The sequence below is a fragment of the Malus sylvestris genome, chromosome 5 (genome assembly GCF_916048215.2).
Source record: "Malus sylvestris chromosome 5, drMalSylv7.2, whole genome shotgun sequence".
Lineage (NCBI taxonomy): Eukaryota > Viridiplantae > Streptophyta > Magnoliopsida > Rosales > Rosaceae > Malus > Malus sylvestris.
Window position 1 is genome coordinate 24395340 of NC_062264.1, and position 22227 is coordinate 24417566.

Consider the following 22227-nt stretch of genomic DNA (forward strand, 5'->3'; position numbering starts at 1 on the left):
AAAGTAAAATACACAATAATAATAATTTTTATATATATCAGGCCCTCTATGCAAAAATATTCTTATTTTTTTTCAAAAAATTAGAATTAAGTGTGGGCTTATTTCATATCAAACTTCAATGGTCCGAATAATTTATTTTGTAAGTCTCGATTTATAGATTATTTTTATAAAAATTCAATTTAATCTGAAATTATTTACCTATTTAATTATCAAGATAACATTTCATTATTTCTTATATAACAAAGTATTAGTTAATTTTTTTAATCCAATTAGATGTCTTAAATATTTTCGATTTAACTAATATTTTGCGATGATGATCTATGAGATGTAACTTGAAAAATAGATTGTTCAGATCGTTAAAATTCGATGTGGTATAGACCTCACAACTAATCTCCATTTTTTTTATAAAAACATGTGAATCTTTTTTCCTGGAAGCTACTTATATATATAGTATAATATTAATAATATCGGTTCGGTTCCACCGGTAATGGATTTTGTCTTTTGCATACCCTTATGTATAGTTTGATACGAATACTTTACCATTACTAGTTGGTATAAATTTTGTCACAAATTTAATATAATACAATCGGTAATTCGGTTGATACGATAATTTAGCAAAATATATCACTCCTAGTTGTACAAAGGGCGCTTGATAGTAGGATCTGTGACCTTTTATTGTTAATTTAGTTATCTATTGGACTAGTTCACTTATGAACTAGAGTTTATTTTTAGTTGTTATTGCATTGATTATTTGATGTATCTTATGTATGGATTTTAGTTAATTCGAAGCGCTACATTTACTCGTCATATCCTGAATGTCTTTCTCTGTCAAGCTCTTAATTTGAGTTTATTTTCAATTGTTATTTCATTGACTATGTGATATTAGGGATGACAATTCTTAAATCCTATTGTAGACATCGAAATTTCAGTAAATAAATGTTGACCGATAAATCAAAGTTTCAACGCTCATGTATTACATAAATTTTACACGTAGCGTGTGTCTAAACAAAAAATCGAAATAGTTGGAAAAGTCATCAAACAGGACACATGTCAACACCTGGCAGAAACGACTTATTTCATCTGGGATATTATATTCAAAATTAGGCCTTGGAAATTTCTATAAATAGAAGGCTAATTCATTCATTTAAAAAAACCAAAATCATTAGGCAAAATTCTTGAAGCTCTGAAGCTCTGAAGCTCTGAAACTCCGAAGCTCTCAAGCATCCAGGTTCCCGAAGAATCAAGAAAGCTCTCTTCGTTCTTCGTTCATCGTTCTTCCAAGATCAAGCCCCAACGGCCCTTTGGATCAACAATCATCCACCAATTTAAGATCAAGCCCCGACGGCCCTTGAAGGAAGTGTTCTTCGTTCTTCGTTCATCATTCTTCCAAGATCAAGCCCCAACGGCCCTTTGGATCAACAATCATCCACCAATTCAAGATCAAGCCCCAACGGCCCTTGAAGGAAGTGTTCTTCGTTCTTCGTTCATCGTTCATCTCAAGATCAAGCCCCAACGGCCTTTTGGATCAACAATCATCCACCAATTCAAGATCAAGCCACGACGGCCCTTGAATCAACCTTTCACCAATTCAAGATCAAGCCCCGACGGCCCTTGGATCAACAATCATCCGTTCATCCAAGATCAAGCCCCAACGGCCCTTTGGATCAACAAACGTCGACAAATCCACACATCCAACCATTCTTCAAGATCAAGCCCAAAAGCCCTTGAAGATCCGTTCATCACTGTTCTTCAAGATCAAGCCCAAACGCCCTTGAAGATCCGCTCATCACCGTTATTCAAGATCAAGCCTCAAACGGCCCTTAAAGAAACATTCATCCTCAAGATCAAGCCCCAACGGCTCCTTGAAGATCCGCTCAAATCCACCTTCAAAGATCAAGCCCACGGCCCTTTGAAGAAACTTCCAACAGTTCATCCAAGATCAAGCCTCAACGGCCCTTGGATCAACGAAACATCCACAAATCAACACCTTACGGAGATCGAATCAGAGGATCAAAATAGAGAGAGATTGTAACCCAAAATCATCAAATACAAATATTTGTTTGTGCACGTCGTTCTTGTCTCTTTCATTTCAGGAATTTTCCGTGTTCACACATATAACTATGGATAACTATCCGAATAGGTTGGATTTGGGTATGAAAACTCAATTATTTTTCAGTTATGGGGAAAAACCGTGTATGATTCGATTACGGTTTTGGATATGGTTATATGGGTCCCAAATCCGTATCCATCCCCGAATCCGTCCCAAATAATATACACACACACATATATGTATATTCACAAGTATTGAAATTATTTGATCATTTTTACCATGAACACTTCCATAAAATATTGTTATGTTTTTTGTTGTTTGGATGTGGATATTTGATGACGGGATTAGTATCTATTAAATTATAATGCGTAAGTTGAACGAATAATGTTTTTCTATTGACGAAGATGAATATAAATGTTGGGGTGTGATATCCACACACCCCTTTTTACTTCTCACACACCCTTCTAATTTTCGGCCATCAGATCGGATGAAATGAAGAAGATCTAACGGATAGAAATTAACAAGGGTGTGTGAGAAGAAAAAGGGGTGTGTAGCACACCCCTAAACGTTAGTTGATGGGGAATCTGTTACCCAATAGGTATGGTATGGATAATCCACGATGGTTAATTTGCAGTTATGAATATGATTAGCTTTCAAGTTATGGGATGGATATGTCATTTCCATCTCCTAACCAACCGTTGTCATCCCTATGTGATATATCTTATGGATGAGGCACAAATGGAATGAGGATTCTCTTTGAAGGGATCCCTGGGATCCTTAAATAGTGTTTGTTCATCATATGGCCAGAAATCATTTTAAATACTTTTATTTAAAATTAAATGTGAATAGTATCTGACAAAAACTGATCGCACGATGCATGATGAACGAATACGATTTAAGGATTTCTAGGATCCTCACAAAGGGGATCCGGAGAGGATCCTCATGGGGATGACTAGAGTTGCTTCATTGTGATATTTTGTCTTTTGCTTAAGCAACTTCTTTATTATCAAGGAACTTTAACGAAAATCTCCCGGTAATATTCACTTTAACGAAAAACCACATTTTTACACTAAAAAGTCAATCCTGGTACTATTCACTTTACCCTTTATTTTGTCTTTATTGTTAAAACTCAAAGTTTTCAAGCTATTTTCATTAGTTTTCCTTCTTGGTTACAAGTTAATTTGTGCCTCGTCCTCCTATACAATTAAACCTTTATAAATGAATAGCCTGGCACCAAGAAAAATCTATTAATTTAGTGAATATTAAATAACTGATAATTAATCAATTATTAATTAATCCATTAAATAAAAATTGGGTAAATTATATTTTATTCTTTTAGGTTTGGGTGCAATTGCAATCTCATACAACATCATTAAAACATATTTCAATTGCATACATTTACTACCATTTCATTACATTTACCAACGTATTCTTTATTTTCTTAAATATTGTAAATTGTTTTTAGTTTCTCATTTTATGAATTAATAATTTGATGTAGTCCTTCTCAAAAAAAAAATTATGTATTTGTTTAACTAAGTAAAATTCGTAATCTATTGATCTTTTCTAAATATAGATTGTTTATTGTATCATGAAATTATTAATTCATATATTTCGTGAGATCTATATGAATTTTTTATGATGTATTATCTTATAAATTTAGCAAATTATTAATTTAGGACGTTATCCCTAAATCAGGACTGGCCAAAAAAATTATTTGGCTGACGTTATTAGTATGTTGGGTATTAAATTATCGAGGTTATGCTGTATTATCCACGCCATTTCATCGTTAAGTGAATCACACGTTTATCATTTTTATCCTTGTGGAATGTATATGGCATGTCAGCCTGAAATTCACACTTACTTAGTGAGATAAAGAAATATAGTAGATATTTAAGTATTCTATATGGATCACAACATACAAGTAATATTAGAGAAAATGTTCTTTGTTTCTATAGTTGTTTCGTCTATTAATTGTGATGGTATTGGTGTCAATTTACATTTGCAATGGTTGTAGTCATACAATACAAGATATGTTGGAGGAGACCAAAAAGATTGCAGCTAATTTAGTTTCGGCACAATGTTCTGGAAATAAGACTCAATACACACGTGTGAAGTATCGTGAACAAATCATAAACTCGTCCTTTTATGTTTTCAGAAGTGTCACTAGATTAAGGAAACAAACGAAGAGCTCCTACAATTGGCTTCAGCATAATGTTCTTGGAAAAAAAGAATATATTTTCGAGTTGTAACTTGTAACCACAATCAAACTTTTAAATATGCCAAAAAAACACAACAATCAAAAACAGCAAATCCGTTGTGTGAAATTTACTATGTTCTCACATTGGGACTCCAATCCATCAAACAAGCCAACCCAAAAACTCAACTCACCAATTCCGAAAACTCCAAGCTCAACCAGAAGAGGAAAATAATTCCTAATTTACGATCCAATAAATTCAATACCATAAATTCCAATGACAAAAAGTAAACCACTCCACAATTATCGCCAACCAAACCCATAAATTTGATCAACCAACAAACTAAAATTAAATCCGTTGTTCGCGTATGGTTGATGACAGCGTGTCTCACAATGGGTGTCCTGTCTAATTGTTGTATGGTTGGATCTTTGTTCCAAGCATCTTTGACTTTTAATAGACTCGAACGAGTGAAAACGAGTCAGTCCCACAGTTTCGCCCAACACAATTTAGAGTTAAAATAGTTGGGTTATGAATACTAAACCCTCCTTTTCAATATACATAATTTATAGTTAAAATAGTTGGGTTATGAATACTAGATTTTGTACCAATATTAGGTAGTTGGGTAGCATTCAAAAGAAAAGTATTGATCATATATGTAAGTTGTAACAGTATCAACTTTGGGATCTGTTTAGTGAGTGTATTGAAAATGCATGTTCTTATAGTTGAGACAACTTAGGATGATTGACATCCAATTTTATTTGTAAAATTAAATTTTCTTTATTTAAAAACAATCATGCGTTGAGAATAAAAGGGGAAAAAAACTAAGAGATGAAGGATGAATCTCTTAAACATTAAAAAAAAAAAAACTATACTAAACTAAACTGTCGTGAAAACTAAACGACATTCAAGATTTTATCATAGAAGCAGAAGTCATGATCGTTAAGTGCAAAAGAAAATTACTTTACATAAAGAACAATTTACATGAAAATAATTCAGAAGCTGACAATCATTTAAGACAAAACCATATTCATTGAGGTCTCAATTTCGTTTTTCATTACAAAGTAATACTTAGGTTACCAAAGAAAATAATACTAGTTATTGTGGATGCACATTTCTTCCTCCTTGATCTTGGACAAAATTGCACCTACAAAATAATTAACACATTTGGTTAAGGCCAAAAGCCTCACGCGCCCACGATGAATAGGGCTTTGGTCGAAGAATCTCCGATGCCAAAGTTAGAATTTAGAGAAAAAAATGTTTAGAGAGTTTTTTGAGTTTTGCAAGAGTGTGGACCTCTGTTTTTAGAGAAAATGGGGTTCAATATATAGAAAAACGAAATAATCTCAATTTTACGACACGATGGCTATTCTCCACTAACCACAAGGATATAGGGACTCTATATAGCATGGCCGGTCCCCCTTATGAGAAAAGGTGGCCAGCCCTTTGGGGTATTTTTGTGTGAAATGGATGATTTAATTGGTAATTAATGGATTAATTAGGAATAAATCCATTAATTAGCCAATTAACTCAATTTATATGAAATGTTTCGAAGGTTATGAAATAATTACCTTGTGGAAAATATAGGATGATGATGGATGAAATAACTTTGAATTTGTTACCTATTTTGAGTATTTTTTACTTGATTGATGGATGATTGTCCACTGCTCGCGCGTAAGAATCCTGATGTGTCTCAAGGGTAATTTTCTCATTTTTACCCAAAAATTCACGTGTCGTCTCTTGATTATTTTTGGCTCCACGGTTATATCTTCAGAAACAGACTGTATTTTCAGCAACTTTGTTATTTCAATCAACGTCTTGTCTAATGATTTTGGAATATCTAACAGTTTCTTCTTGGCCTTTCTAAGGAAATTTCTGTCATCCAAACAAGAAAGTAGAATATGTACAACTCCAATATTCTATGAACAAGAAAACCGTTATGATCAGAAACAACAACCAAGGTTGAAGAGTAGATAGACAACATATTTAACATACTTCACCGAGAAGGACTTGGCAGAGGTTAAATTAGCAATGTACCTGCTTCTCACCTGTTTCCGTCACCGACCTTCATATACACCAGATTGACACCTCATAAAGTGTTCATACTTAGACATGTAAACGGGTCACCCGTTTCTTTTCTTTTTCTTAATTTTTTTTTTTTTTTTTGCATTCCGATACAATTACACATTAACTGCAAGGATGTATAAAAGGGTGCAGACGACAAGGAGCTGCGACTTGGATTTCTCCTCCGTCTGGTTCTGGAACTCTTCCTGGATACTCTTGAGCTCCTCTCTGCAGGAAATTTCAAAGGTTTGTCAGGACAATCTTTGAAGAAAGAGTCTGTTACCATTGAACCTAAACACCTGCAGGAGGTGGCTTCTGTCTCTCCTAATTTCTGCACTAAGGAGGGATGATGGAGATGAGGGTTGACATGGGGATCACGGAGTGGGAGGTGCGGCGCAAGAGGAATTGGAGCGGGTCGAGGGAGGAGATTTCTTGGGAGAGATGGTGGAGGGAGTGGAGGACCCAAAGTGACTCAAAGCAGCTCGAGGAGCATTCCAATATAATTTATAAACGGGTTGACCCAAAGTGACTCTAATCATCAAAGCTCATTGCGTCTGCATAACAGCCCACAGTTGTCTATCCAGTCTGAGGCACTGAGTAACTGACTTCATGGAATCAGCACATGAAAATCCTTACGGAGGAATTGGAGCGGCTCGAGGGAAGAGATTTCTTGGGAGAGATGGTGGAGGGAGTGGAGGACCCAAAGTGAGCATTCCAATATAATTTATAACTGGTTGACCCAAAGTGACTCTAATCATCAAAGGTCATTGCGTCTGCATGGTCATTGCGTCTGCATAACAGCCCACAGCTGTCTATCCAGTCTGCATAACAGCCCACAGCTGTCTATCCAGTCTGAGGCACTGAGTAACTGACTTCATGGAATCAGCACATGAAAATCCTTACGGAGGAATTGGAGCGGCTCGAGGGAAGAGATTTCTTGGGAGAGATGGTGGAGGGAGTGGAGGACCCAAAGTGACCCAAAGCGGCTCGAGGGAGCATTCCAATATAATTTATAACTGGTTGACCCAAAGTGACTCTAATCATCAAAGGTCATTGCGTATGCATAACAGCCCACAGCTGTCTATCCAGTTTGAGACATTGAGAGGTTTTATCACAAAAAACCTCGGTATTAATTAAAGTGTGGTAATTCTATATAAATTGGTCTTTGTCCTTTCCTCTGTCCGATGTGGGACAGAATGGGGTTCCAACACGGGGAAGACTCTACCCTACTATAGGCTCGTGCTTTCTTTCATTACTATTTTCCATCATCAATCTCTCATCTGCTGCATCATCCCACTGTCAAACATCAGCATACATATTGAATAACAGTACATAAGCTGGCCGCAATGGTTCTGTGGCTCCGAAAAATGTAAAATGTGAGCCTTTCCTTTCTCTATTAGGACTTATAGTTTGGTCTTCAATTCGTGCCCTATGATCATGGCAATGCTGCAAGACTCGAAGGTGTTCCGTGTTCGATTGAAGAACTCAATGGGGTTTTGAATGGTGATGAGGGAATGGTGGTTAAAGAGTTGGTTGGATCAATGGTTTTGGAGGAGTTGATGGTGTGGGCGTCTTTGGAGGCCAAGTTGGATTTGCATGGTTTGCATTTGGGTTCGCTTTACTTGATAATGTTGGAGTGGTTTGAGGCAATGAGACACAAGTTTAACTGTGGGGAATGTGTGATCCCGACGGAGGTTGTCGTTGTTTACGGGTTGGGGAAGCATAACAGTGTTAGAGGGGAGCCGCCGGTTAAAGTTCTGGTTAAGGTGATGATGCAGGAAGTCCGATGAGAATCGACAGGAAGAATGTTGGTTGTTTCATTGCCAAGGGGAGAGCTGTGAAGGGCTGGTTATGTTCGAGTGGAGTTGCTCTTGTGGAAAAGCTTATAAGTGCTGCTGCTAAAAGTACTTTCAGTAGAAACAAATCCAAGTGATTCCTCGAAGAAGCATCTAACAAGTGCTTTTTCGAAGAGCACTTCAAAGTGGTCCTTAAACACCCCTCTAGTTGAAAATCTAATCAAGCTTTTGATACAGAAATATTTACTCTAGAAGTTGCAGTCAATTACATGTTTGCATCCACAAAAATTGGATAGCAAAACTGGCTTTTCCAGCTTCATCCAAAAATACCATCAAAGGAGCTTGATAGGGATACATGTAGTAATTGTCAAGTGAAAGTACGCATGAAGTATACACATTATCGTCGATATCTCCAAAATAACATCACATATGCAGAGAATGGTTTACGCTCGTCGAATCCTAACCCCTCCACCACACAAAATGGCTACTGAGCAAGCAAGCCGTCACAGTAAGGGGATGATACGGAGCACATTCATCTGTTAAGAGTGGAAAAACTGTACAATTGAGGCCTCTTTTGATGGATCTACTGAACCATAAAGCCATAATACCACCCAAACAATAATCTCTGTCTAGTTTTTTGCTGTTGGCTAACTCCGGGTTTGTCAAGTTCAGTTGGACCGTTCAGATTCCTACAGTATCTGGTAGCAAGACAACACGAGAATGGCATTTCTTATCACAAAGCATCATCATAGCAGAATAGAAATCAAAAACTCATTTCCGAAACAGAACATCATCATAGCGAAAATGCGAAAACAGATAAAATTTAAGGAATACCAAAGATACATTAAATATTGTCTTCCATGTGGAATGGCGATGCCACATTTCTTGGTTATTTTGTTACAAGCCCTAGTCTCCGATAACATTGTAAGACAATTGTATTTTGTGCGCCTACAATCTTTTGGTGTAGCCTCCTTAACCGCACAGGCATCAAATCCTGATGCTAATATTACATTGATAACATTCCCTAATCAATATTTACTTCAATTAGCTATAAAAAAAAATTTCATGTGAATTCCTTCACCTCATGTGTGAATGATGCAAAATAGTACAGCAAACAACACTATGAACCTAATGTCTTCCGCATTCCATTGTCAATATCAAAGACATTATAGCATTGAAAAAAGACCTTAACAACAGAGAAATACGAGCATACCTGAACAAAAAATATACTGCAGGAATCTTTAGTAACGAACCCTTCAAAAGCCAACCGCATATTTCTAAGATTTTTCATAAGGCTGCTTCAGAAAATATCTGATGAAGCACAAACGCTTCATTATAAAACAGGAGAACCCTTGATCAATTACACTTCAAAACCAAGGCATCCACCAGATATACATCTTTCCAAGATTTTTGTGGGCGACTGCTTCAGCTATTAATCGACGAGCCTGACCTTCTACGGCCAGTGGCAAAGATGGTGCCGCTCCGACACCAACAACTACTCCTTGCAACCTTGCCTCAATGTTACTGATTGCTCGCTGAAATGTTGATATATAACACAATTTAGTGATTGCTTTACAAACCATGGATCACAAATGCAACTTCTGATCTTAAATCCATATGCAGGTAACTTTAAGGAAAGGGACATCAAAACTTATCAATTCAGTTAAAATGTGCAACGGAACAGCATCACTACCGTAAAAAATTTCTTACTCCATCCCAACCCGTTAATATACTTCCACATTCATCAGTTGGATATTATTTTAAAAAGATGCATAAAATTTATAAAAATTTCAGATTATAATTCAATGCCAATGGTCATTGCATAAAGAAAATCCTTGCTCCTATTCTATCAGGCGGATATTGCTTATGAAAGACCAAGAAACACTACAGTGGACCTATAATGTCAATGCAATAATAATACAGGGTTATTCTGTCTTCTAGGGACAATTTACTCTAAGAAATGCGTTTTAGTCAACTTGCAACAGTTCGACATGGTAGGCCTTGCGAAAATCCCAACTTAGATCAATTATGAAATGATATATCAATGCCATTATTACCTTTACATTTAAAAAGAAAGTACGATTGTTAAGGTCAACCTGTCACAACAACGTCAATAGGAGATAACGAAAGATTGAAACCTGTGCATGTGGATTCTGAACTTCTACTCCACTGGACTTGTGTGATTTTGTCCATTCCACAAGAGGATCATGGACGAAAGTTTCAAGAACGCTCATTAAAGTCTCCCTATGCATCCTCAGTACTGAAAGTGTGATTTCACAGACCCTCAAAAAGATTCCCTCATAACCAGTGATGCCCAAGCCATCAATCATATTCTGCAGGTGTCATAACAGTCCCCATGAAATTAAATACCAGTAATAAGAAACAACTAAGACTGGATATGATTATATATCAATCGTTAGTAGATGAAGTATTAATTGTGCTCAGACTAAAATACTCTAGTCATGTTATATAATTTTGATAACCAGCACACAATGACTTTATTTTTTATTTTCGTATACAGATGTTATCTTTTTATTTTCTTTTTGCAGAAGGAGAGGTACTCATCAACCAATGTATAAACAGCCCAATAAAATATAGTTAAGTTTACTTTTTTGCTCCAAGAAAAAAAAGACAGTATTAGAAAACTTGCCACGGGAAACAACATTTATGCATACGCTTCTCTCACCTGAGTCAACCTGAAAGGCACCAGCTCAGGCTTCTCCAACTGCAAGCCTTTGTCAAATAAGCAACTGAAATCAACATGAACACAGTCTCCTGTTGTAGAATCAAAAAGAATGTTTTCACCGTGTCTATCACCCAGCCCTACAATATGGCCAACCATGGACCAAACTGCAGTGGTATGTGCATAAGCAATCCGAGCCCTAAACCAAGCAGCTGGCTCAGAAAAAGTGGTCAAGAACCATTTATGGAATACTGGGGGGAACATTGGAAGAATTTTGTCCTTCAGCATCACATCTTCTAGTATTTTACCTTGGCATTGATCATAAATCCGTTTGATATGAGGATTTGTCTTTTGCCTATCAAATTTTCCACAGTTTATATATATGTCTTGAAGTATATGCCGAAGTCCACGAGTGTGAGGCACCCATTCTATCATACCACAGTCCTCTGTCAAAGGAATTACCGCAAAGGTGCGAATGTAGAGTTTCCTCAGACGGCTTTCTGGGTATTTAGACAGCAAACGGTTTATCATTGCAGTGAACTCCATCATGCGGGCATCTTTCCTAAGGTCATCCTTGGGTTTGCAAAGGAATGGGCGTTCAATGCCATCACTGCCTAATAAAACAATCTGAAATGCCAAAGAGAATGATTAAATATTACAAAGATGATGTGTAATGAGTCTAATGACATAAATAATAGACAGTTCACAGGACATGCCCAAGAGACAATAGGAAAAAGAAAACTCCCCAGAAATCTTCTCCAAATCCACAGTTTTTGCGCTTTACCACAAGTTATATTAGAAATCTATCCGGTCAGTATTTGGACTCAGCACGTAAATTTAGAATTGATTTCCAGATGGTGATTGGTGATTTTAGCTTTTTATTAAGTTAGAAAAAAGGGGGTGGGAGGGTTTATTCTGCTAGTTCATATATTTAACAGCATTTAGGAGGGCAAACCAGCATGCATAAGAAATTTGGTAATATGATGCCTTCTCAATATATTCCCTGCTATGGCATACCACAGATTAATCACTTGAATTACAAGTATGATAAGATATAGAACCTACTTTTTTAGGCCGTTGAAGAGATGAAAGAATCTCAGCCTCATCACCAATTCCTGATATTGTAGGAAGATCAGTCGCCGAAAAAATATCAGATCTAAGTGAGTCACTGAGCTTCCCGTCATACGTTGGTAGGCTAACAGTTAGAGACTGCTGAATTGGCATGATAATTCCCAGGGGCATCATCCTCTTTAAGGCACTAAATTCAGTTGAGATATTAATCGCTTTTGCCTTTGACTGACCAGGATGGAAGCACAACTTAATTAAGTGATCAATCAGACTTGCAAACTGAACAAATAGATTGCTACCAGTATTTCCTTGGCTAAACCCTTTTCGTGCAGCCTGTAGGATTTCTGCAGCTGCCTCCCGCCTTGAAGGAACAGTTGATTTTGAAACTGCCGCCATAATCCAGAGCGCTTGTTGTGGGTATTGCCGGAGAACAGTTGTTATTATGTTTTTGACCAATCGAACAACTTCATCATTCTGGTGGCAAATTCTGGAAACCAACTGTGGTAGTACTGTTAACCACTGGTACGTTGGCAAATCCTTCAAACATCCTTGCATGATTTTTATTACCTAAACAAAATAAGAAAGGAACTTAAAATGGAGAAATCAAAGTTTATATGTAACTAAACAAATTTAAGTTCATCTTCGACATACAATAGCTACCTTCTCATGAGTTTTTTTCAACTCTTTACTGGAAGCTGTGCCACATGTTAGATACATACTTCCAAAGTCAAACCATAGGGTTAACAATCTTGGAAGTGCTTGAAAGAGATTTTTGTGACCCTTAAGAAGCCCCCTTGCATAAAATAACAGTACATCAGGTACATACGACCACCAAGGCTTCTCAGTGCTTAAATTTGGAGAACCAACATTAGCACTATTTGATGGCATTTTCCTTGCACTAAGTTCTATGTTTTCTTCCTGGCGTTTCCTGGCATCAGCAAGCAACTCCTCACAATACTTAGCAATGTAGAAATATCCTTTCTCCCACTTGGGCTGCAGTTCCCTCACCCTCGTATAAAGACATAATACATCTTCTTTCTGCTTTTGTCTAGTGTGTTGGATCCACCTAGTATAGAGGAGTAGGGTCTTTGCGATATCTCGATTCTCATTCAAAGCTTGAGTATCACAAACTAACAGCGGCTGGTTCAGTGGAACCAGTGAAAGACTAGTAATTGATGAAATTGCAGAGGAACCAACAATCTCTACAGGCATGTTCAGGAGAGACTGCTGCAACTGTGCAATGGCACCATCAGATCGCCGGGTGCTCCATAGAAGTTTAGCCTTCTCCATGTGAACATTAGGTCCACCTGTAGCTTGAGCTTCTAGAATCGCCTGGTTTGCTGTCTCATAATGACCAGCCATGCGACAGAGTTTTGCATATTGAAGCCAGCAGTTCCCAACTTGAGCACCCAAAGCACTGGCAGCAAAAACTAGTCTGCGGAAGGCCAAAAGTGGCTCTCTTGCCCAAAGTGACGGCTGTGTAAACCTGAGACGGTTTTCCCAGTTCTCCATCAACTGGGAGAACCCATGATCACCCAGTTGAAATGATTTCTCCAAGAAAGAATCATCAACAAGAAGAGAGTGAAAGTCCTCAAGCTCCCGTAGAAGGTGAAGTTTTACAACAAATGGGTAGGCCCGTACATAGGAATCCATGCCTGCAGCAGCGAGAGGAGCAATGAGCGCTTGCTTTGAGAGGGCAATTTTTTCAGCAACTGAGAACTGATCCTTCTTCATCATTGCCTGTAGAATCTTTGCAACATCCATATCAAATGAGGCATTACTTTCAGAACTGCTACAAAGTAGACCTTCTTCATCAGCTCCACTAAGATATTCATCCATCAAATCCCACCTGCCAAGCCTCCATGCTGCCTGCACACCTTGCATGCACCATGTTTTCTTGTACTGGGGAACCCTAGAGATTAAGCCATCCACATGAGTAACCATTGCCTGAAGGTGACACATGTTTAACAAACAGTTAAGGACATCAGAATGCCTTTGAACTGATGTTGGTTCCATTTGCAAAGCTTGTTCACAAGAAGTTAAAGCCTCTGCCCAGTTTCCCGCCTTTTTGTTTATTAAGAGCTGGTCCTGTAATTGTAATCCCATAGATTTACGTAAACATGCAAAGCCAGAAAGGCCATCAGGCTCATCTAGGCAGCTGTATATTTCCATTAGATATGAAATGTCTTCATCATCAAAGATGCCACTTTTATCAGATGCAGGGTTGAAAGAACCTGACTTTCCCCTCACGTATGACTCAAAGTACATTAAAGACCTTGCATAAGCCTGGCACCTGAAGGAGGCCCTGGCAAGGGTTACCTTAGGAATTGCTGACAACAGTTCTGAAACATATTTACATTGTACAAGGAGATGCTCCTGATCTGCAGAAGAGTTACGAGTTTGATCCTTTGTCTTGGATGCTTGTTGCTTAGAAGCCAGTGATTGAGAAGCCTGGGAAAGAGCTAATTCTTGTTTAATGTCATCCACCCATTGACCAAGATTATCAAGGAGAGTGAACACAGCTTGAATGCAAACTTCAATTTTCCCACCCTTCACTCCATGAGCTCCATCCCCACTGTTATCAGATGCTGCAACATCAAGAACATGTAGGATTTCTTCTGTTATGCCATGACGTGCCTCCTCCGTGCCATGACAAACAGCATTAAGAACCAGATATGGAAGCAGATATATTGCTGTCTGCATATCATGACGCACAATACCTCGACAGGAATTGAAAATGCTGCTACGAGAACCAGTGGCATGTGCAGTCAGCTTTCTTATCCAGGAGAATATCCATCTCCTGAATGACATAGATGGCCTGTAAATTGGGCCAACAAATGAAGAATCAGCAAAATTGGGAAGTTGAAACCTAGAGGTTAAGCAAGGGGCAATTATCTCTTTAACATAATTGGAGAATCTATCCCATAATCTCTGACCCCTTCTATTCATCTCACTGCTACCATCAGTACCCTTAATCCCAGATGCAGTAACATTTAAAGGCTCTTTGCCCTTTGGAGTCTCTGACGTGGATGAAGAAGCATTCTCATCTAAAGAGGCCTCACAACCTGCAATCTTTAACAGTTCCTGTATAGCCAATGCAGCTGAGTCTTGAATTACAGTGTCAGGTGCAGCTCTAAAAGCCCTTGCAAGGTGCTTGTGAATTAACTCATATATAAGGTCATCATCGGAGCATTCAATTTTAAAGCGTTGGCATGAAAATCCTTTCAGTTTAGCAGGATCAACCGCACCCAGGGCCCCAAGGCAATCAGCACAGACCAACTTCAGCCGCTGTCCAACTGCGGTCCTTGATTCTTCTGCGCATCCTCTTAGTAAGGATGTAATTAAAGAACTCAAAATATCCATATCTGTACCACCTTCAGCGGTTATCAGAGCTGTAACCTCTTCCTGTTTCAGGGTCAGCAACTTGCTCAACTCACAAAGTACCATATATCTCACATTTAAGCTCTCATGATTCAAACCATCAACGACATCACGCAATCGATCCTTCAATTTCATTGACCCTCGCACTTCTTCTATAGCTTTGTTCACTTCTATTAGAGCTGAAATGCTGGGCAACGGAGGGAACTCGCGTATATGCAGCTTTAGAACGGCCCTGTTATTTAGTACAAGTTCTTCCAAAATGTTTACCACTTTATCTAGATGTATAGGAATTTCGTCTTGTCTCTCCAAAAAAGGAATAAGGGCAGCAAAAACTTGAGAGATTACATGTTTGGTGCTATCTGGCGATACTTTTACCAGCTGCACAATGAAAAAATGCAGTACAGAAAGACCCTCACTCTGGAGGGCTTCTTTACCAATAGCATGCATGAGAAGAACCATCAGTTTAGGCACATAAGTAGTAAGGTGAGAACCCATCATTTTAATCAGCATCTCAATACGTTGTAAGGCTTGTTTATGTAATGAAATGTCTTCTGCATGGAGCATCTTTCTGTCAATACTATTAAGAAGGCCAACAAAATGATTCCTCAAAAAGCTTGGAAGATCTTCACCACCAGTCAGAACTCTAGCAACCTCTTTTATCATCTCAGGAACTCTTGCTAACCTGTAAGCATATATGAAATGTTAATACGTTACATCTGTTGCAGCACAGAAGAACTGTACTAATACATATCCCTGCTACAGATATTCACAATTTCGCTAGTTAGTAGCTGAAAGCAATTAAAATTTAAAGTATTGAATTGCTCCGGCATATCTGAGTGAAAAGAACATTATAACCAACAGGATGCACTTGCAAAAACAACAGGGGAAAGTACAACTTCATACCTTCTGTTTATCTCATCTGAATCACCTCCATCTAAAAAGCATATGAGTTCATCCAACAGGGCAGGTAATGCAGCTGCAAAGATTTCTTGTTTGTCAGAACCAGTCTGCGTATGGTAAAACTGCAAAGCAACAACTAACTCTCGCGCATCTGCTCGATGGAGAGCAAAAGCTAGCACTTTTGGTAGCCAATTAACTATAAGAGGCACCAAATCAGTGTTTAAACACTTGGCCAGTTCATATAATGTTTCAAGTGCTTGATCATCATCCTGCTGAGACACTACAAGTTTCGGAAGAACAGTAGGAATCATTTGCTTGACAAGTTCTTCTGTTGCAATACCAAGAACGGATTCTGTAAACTCTTTGACCATAATTGGACGGCAAGACAACCTCACAGATAAAAAATCAAATAGTTCATTTCGAACATGAACAACTTTCGAAAGGATTAGTTCAAATCCTCCTTTAAGATGAAAGTAGCAAGATTTCTTTATCAACTTTGATGCCATCAGTCTCACTGTCATGTGTGGATTATCAAGCTGATCAACCAACAATAAAACAGAAAACAAGAACAATTGACTGTGAATGTCAACTGCAATCATTATTTCTGCTGTAGATTCCAAAAGAGTCTCAAAGATTTGGGGATCCTTAGTTTCTGAAAAGGCATGCTTCATTATGTTAAAAAACTCTTGTTCTTTACTTTTATTTGATGCATCCTCATCAGGAAATAAGCAGCTCAAAAAAGAATCCTCAAGGAATGAACTAATCTGAGTGCAGAATGCATCCCTTACAGCCTTCTTCCCATGAAGGAGTAAATATTCAACACATTTAATCCATTCAAATCTAGACACAATCAGATTCCTTATGCTCCCATGTACAAATATTCGGCGAATATTTTTCACACAAGCAACTTGGACCTCCTCTGACGATTCATCATAAAGAAGTTTGAGAAACAGAGACTGCAGATGGGCAAAATCACAATCCAAACTCGTTTCTCTGTTGTGCATATCAGGTGGATGTATCACTTTTGAACATGTGGTATTGAGTTGAACACTTTTGTCACACTCTGAACACCAGAATCCTTGCAGAAGATAATCCACTGTTTGGCTACGTTTCTCATTATTCATATTTAAAACTAATTTGCACCGACTTCTATTCATACCATCTCCATCATTACAAGAACCAAACAGGCATGACAAAAAACCAAGAGAAGAGGGAATAATATTCTTAACCTTCTCACTTCTCTCTCCCGCCAAGAACCTGCAAGTGCGATAAAAAATGTAATTTAAGGAACAGCAGAGTTAGTATAACATTACTACTTCTATAATCACAGCATCGGGACTCTAGAACTTATCGTGCAAATATAGGGCAATCCAAAACTACAAATGCATTGCAAAGCATTCCACTCCCAAATACCCCAAATAGTTCAAACAGAATACAGTTACAAATACAGTTTATGTAAGACTGTAAGAATTGTAAGTTTCCCTGCATATGGCCATCCCTGATAACTCATTTCTGTGATAATTTTTCAAGCAAGAAGAGAAGTTTCATAATTTTCTCCTTTTTCACCAATGAACATTAATTATAGGGTCCCATTTTCTATCTCCGGGCATTATCAATGTATTCATACAAAAAAAGGTCGTACCCAGTGCACAAGGCTCCCGCTTTACGCAGGGTCTGGGAGAGGTGAATGTCGGCTAGCCTTACCCCCATTTATGGAGAGGCTGCTCCCAATATCAATGTATTCATACATTTAAGAATTTTTATTACATAAATTACAAATAATGTATCTGAAAATGCAAGAAAAAATAAGTGAACTTTAGGTGTTCGCTTACTCAACAAGCCTTCTTGATATATGTGGCAGCCAACCGACACCAGACCACATGACAATCATAGGCATCGAGATTATAGCTTCAATAATAAGTTCTTCAAATTCATCATGAAGGCTCAAATCCAGGACTTCAAGCTGAGTTTCAGTACTTGTTATATTACCAAGTTTGCATGCAACTTGAACAGAGATGCATTTAAGTTTCCACAGAGGATGTGGGTCAGGAACTACACGAGGATAGGTCCACGGAAGCTTTAGGATGTACGCAAGGTCTGCAGCAACATTCTTATTTTTGAACCCCATACTCTCCATCATTAAGGGACCTGGATATAAACATAAAACTATTAACATTCACAATGATGGAATCACAACTTATGCCCGGAACTCCAGTACTTAACAATCAAACCCCAGAGAATGGGGTATTAGTAAGAATACAGACACAAGAAAATTTAGTGCAACAATAGCACACCATTTCCCAGCATCACTGAACGAGAACTATCAAACACACACACACTGGAGTTCCATATGGGAGATCTCGGTCATTAGTGCATCTCTGACAACTAAGACTCATCTTCAGGGGAAATTTTAACCCAAAAAATGAGATTAATATCCAATGTGAAATCATGCCTCTTTTCTGACTTCAGAATGGGTGCCATTTATTATCCAAGAAGGTGCACAAAATGAGATGATTAGGCTTGGATACTCAGCATTAACCAATAGACAACACCCAATGTACTTCCGGAAAAGATGAAAGAAAAGGAAGAAAGACTTCATCTGGAGAAACATAGAACTCTCATAAAAGATTACCAATTATCTTGAAATAATTTACGAACAAAAACTGAGCTAACACATCAATATGGCAAAAGCAAGACCCTTCTTGAGGACCCATCTACTTACTCTGCAAAAGCAGCATGCTGTGAATTCCTTCTAGGTAGATGGAAATATCAAGTGCAACTGAAATTCCTTGCTTTGCCTACATAATATCACTCTCATTTAGTAGTAGGTGAATATGGGTACACTAATGAAAAGTCCACAAATCTAAACCAATATACCTGCTGGAATACCCATGGCATCCATGCGTACATCTGACGAAAGATGCTTAGTGACAGATTGGTCTCTGGATAGCTACAGAAGGCAATGCAAAGCATGCTAACAGCTCTTAATGTGGCATCTGGTCTTAAAGAATCAGAATGGACACCAGGAGGTTCTAAAGATTCAACAAAAGAAAGTACCGATTCATGCATATAATCTGCATAATTCTCTCTTTCACAAGCAACTGTATGAGTAAGCTTGTGCTCCCCCTGAATATTAGAATGCAAACTCATAATATCTTCATCTACCTTTTGCCGTTTATTCTTGAAGGTGTCCAAATCCTCTATAGGCCTTTTTTCTCCAACCCTCAAGTTTTCATTTGATTTGTCACTTAGTGATGATAAACTCTGACAGTTACTGTTTGTAATTCTCCATCCAACAAGATTGGGACCAAGTATAGAGAGAGCTACTTGTAGGCAATCTATCAACGAGAAGCAGGGTTCTGGATAAGAAAGCACATAAAGGAGAGATTCTGGCCTCCAGATATTAGGTGGGCATATTTTTGCAATCCGTATGTATGCATTGCACAGCGCAACCTGAAATAGAAATTATTTTCAGGGCCCTAGAACAAAACAATCCCTCAGATCTGTTACCAATCCACAGGGCACAGGGCATGAAGGGGTCAAAAGAATAAATAATTTTCTCAAAGACAGCAGATGAAACATGATTATTAACCTTAAGCTCCTGGCTTTTAGTTCTCCCCATTGAATGAGAAAAGACGTCTAATAAATCGGCAGCTGTTAGCTCAACAACATCTTCAGGGCAATTACAGTGTAATGCATCAAGACAACCACCCAAGGACGAATCATAAACGATGTTTCTGCAATGTAAGCCCAAGTGTTGGCATGCCAAGGTAAAATTAGAATATAATACTGGATGTGAGGATTTCATTTATAAGTCACATATACAACAAAATAAAATTCCCCAAATAGAAAACTTATTATGCCACAAAGACCACTAATACATAATAACGACCAATAGCACTAATGACTCTTTGAACCATGTGCTACAGACCACATAAACGCCTGCAGGTTTGCCTATCTATATATGATATCTGCCACAGAACATCATGCATTACCTGTCTTTACAAGTCTAAATTCACTTCTCTTCTGTTTCATGCATAATCAACTTGAAACCCAGCACTGTACAGAGTGTCCCTAAACATCAAGATTGTGTACAAACCCAACTCGGAGACAAGTGCTTCTCAATCATTGAGAATTTTAATGGAAAAGTTCAGCAGTAAACTCGCAAGACCCTAAGAACACGTGATGTTTCTAAATGCATAAAAGAAGATGAACTAATGAGAGAGGTCTACAACACTGTGATGTGATTTAAGGGGATAAATAGTTAATACTAATCAATTTGACCCAAAATAGTATCATAATTGTAACAAAATGAGAAACATTGCTTTGAAAGTTCATTCAACAGGGTGATTTTCACTTCGCAATCCAAAAAAACTGTAATAGCAAACAATCAGAGTTTTGAGCATTCAAAGACAGACCTGAGCACAGGAAACCCCTCTTCGTCCTCCCTTAAGATAGTTGATATCGACTGAATAATATTCTGGTGAGGAAGGATGTCATAATTTATCCCTGATCCAACAACACGTGCAAATTCAAAACATGCCTTGCATAAAATTCAAATAGTTAGAATTTTGCAGAACAAGGCCGCTTACATATCTGAAACTGAATCAGCTCTATAATATTTCTTTCATGTTGCACCAACACCATAAATTTGAATTATATACTAAGAATGCCAGCATAAAGCAATCGATTCTCACCATCTGCAAATCAGCATCCCCATAACATAAGAGGGAACATGCGTCCAGAACAAAAGGCACATTAATGAGTCCTTCCACATACAGAGTTCCTTCGGTTAAGCATTTACCAAGAAGTTTTATCATCCAGGTTGCAAAAGGTTGCCACCTTGTTTTGCCAGTAAGGTTAATCAAGACACCAATCCCATCATCCGGTTTATTACTTGCCGGAAGATCCCCAAGATGATCAGGGTCATCAAAAATTCCATTGAAGGACTCACAAAAACACCTTAAAGTCAATTTCGTCGAATCCGTAATATTTGAAGCGTCTGCACAGACTGATGCCACACACAAAATATCTGAATAAAGACAAAGGCGTATTAGCCTTCTTGTGTGGATACAAAGGTCTAAATCCCAAACTACCCCATCTAATGGATCAGTACGAAAAACCAAAAAAACTTGTTAAATACTCAAATTATAACATCTTGTTGAACAACATTGCGTTCTTACCTCGAACAACAAGCATGGAATCAATGAAAAATTGACGGTAGGCATCCCGTTCTCCAGTACGAAGTAGCGCTAAAAGTGGTCCAACAGTCTCAAATATTACTCCATGCCTAGAACTAAAACAACAGAAACTACTCTTCAGCATAAAATCACAAAGAAAAGCGATCTAAATAACCACAATCACATAATGTTCGCGCGGAATGAGCTCATTTTCCAATCCCCAAATCCGTTTGGCAGTTTCAATTTCCCAAATCGAAGCAAAAGAGGCTGAAAAGCAATTAAACATTGGTGAATGAAAATTGAAATCCTTCGCTTACCGGAACGAGGGCTCTGCGAAGAAAGGCAAGATGCGACCGAGCAGAGGAAGAATTGCGGTGGCCTTGCCATGATAGAAAACTCCGGGCAAATGCCTAGCAGTGATAACGATGAGCTTCAATACAGCTATCACTTCTCGCTCGTTCGCTGCAAACAGTGAAAAGTTACAATCAAAACGCCGTCGCATTGTACTTTACTATAGAGAGAAAAGGTGGGAAGGGGTACCTGAGGGAGATGGAACGACGGAGGCGCGGAGGAGGTCAGGGAGGACGGCGCGGAATCGGATCACCAAGTCGTCGTCGTAACGGTTGCTAGGAGGAGTGGAGGAGGCCGCTATGCGCTCTCGGAGCTCGTGGACGAGGCTCGACAGGTTCGCCATCCCCATTCTCTCTCATGCCCTCTCTCTTTCTCTCTCTCTCTCTCTTCTTTCCCTCCTAATTTCGAAGTGAACTACAAGAGTAAAGCCACCCGCTTCACTCTCGCTGTGTCAGAAATCAGCCGCCTCCCTTGCCATTGGGCCCATTTCTGTATCTGAGTTGGGCCCAGACCAAACTGATGACATCATGTTTTTTTTGTCACCCATGGATTAATTTTGAGG

At 38.3% G+C, this 22227-nt stretch overlaps 1 protein-coding gene across 2 annotated transcripts; it reads right to left on the minus strand.

Moving 5' to 3' along the window:
- Positions 1-8288: 8288 nt before the first annotated feature.
- LOC126623803 (serine/threonine-protein kinase ATR) lies at positions 8289-22147 on the minus strand. 2 transcript variants are annotated; one of them, XR_007623886.1, is made up of 16 exons: positions 21855-22147; positions 21632-21776; positions 21318-21430; positions 20832-21166; positions 20553-20677; positions 19727-19871; positions 19012-19587; positions 18857-18932; positions 17967-18282; positions 16138-17391; positions 12514-15916; positions 11851-12420; positions 10789-11412; positions 10241-10435; positions 9316-9637; positions 8289-8800 (listed from the first exon to the last, which is right to left on the minus strand). XR_007623886.1 is itself a non-coding variant. In XM_050292784.1 (15 exons), the coding sequence occupies exons 1-15, from the start codon at positions 22012-22014 to the stop codon at positions 9470-9472; spliced, it is 8205 nt and encodes a 2734-aa protein (XP_050148741.1). In that variant the 5' UTR covers positions 22015-22147; the 3' UTR covers positions 9251-9469. The 2 variants fall into 2 exon arrangements, 1 of the variants encoding a protein (XP_050148741.1); XM_050292784.1 differs by lacking the exon at positions 8289-8800 and having other exon boundaries at positions 9251-9637.
- Between the last annotated feature and the right edge of the window lie 80 nt (positions 22148-22227).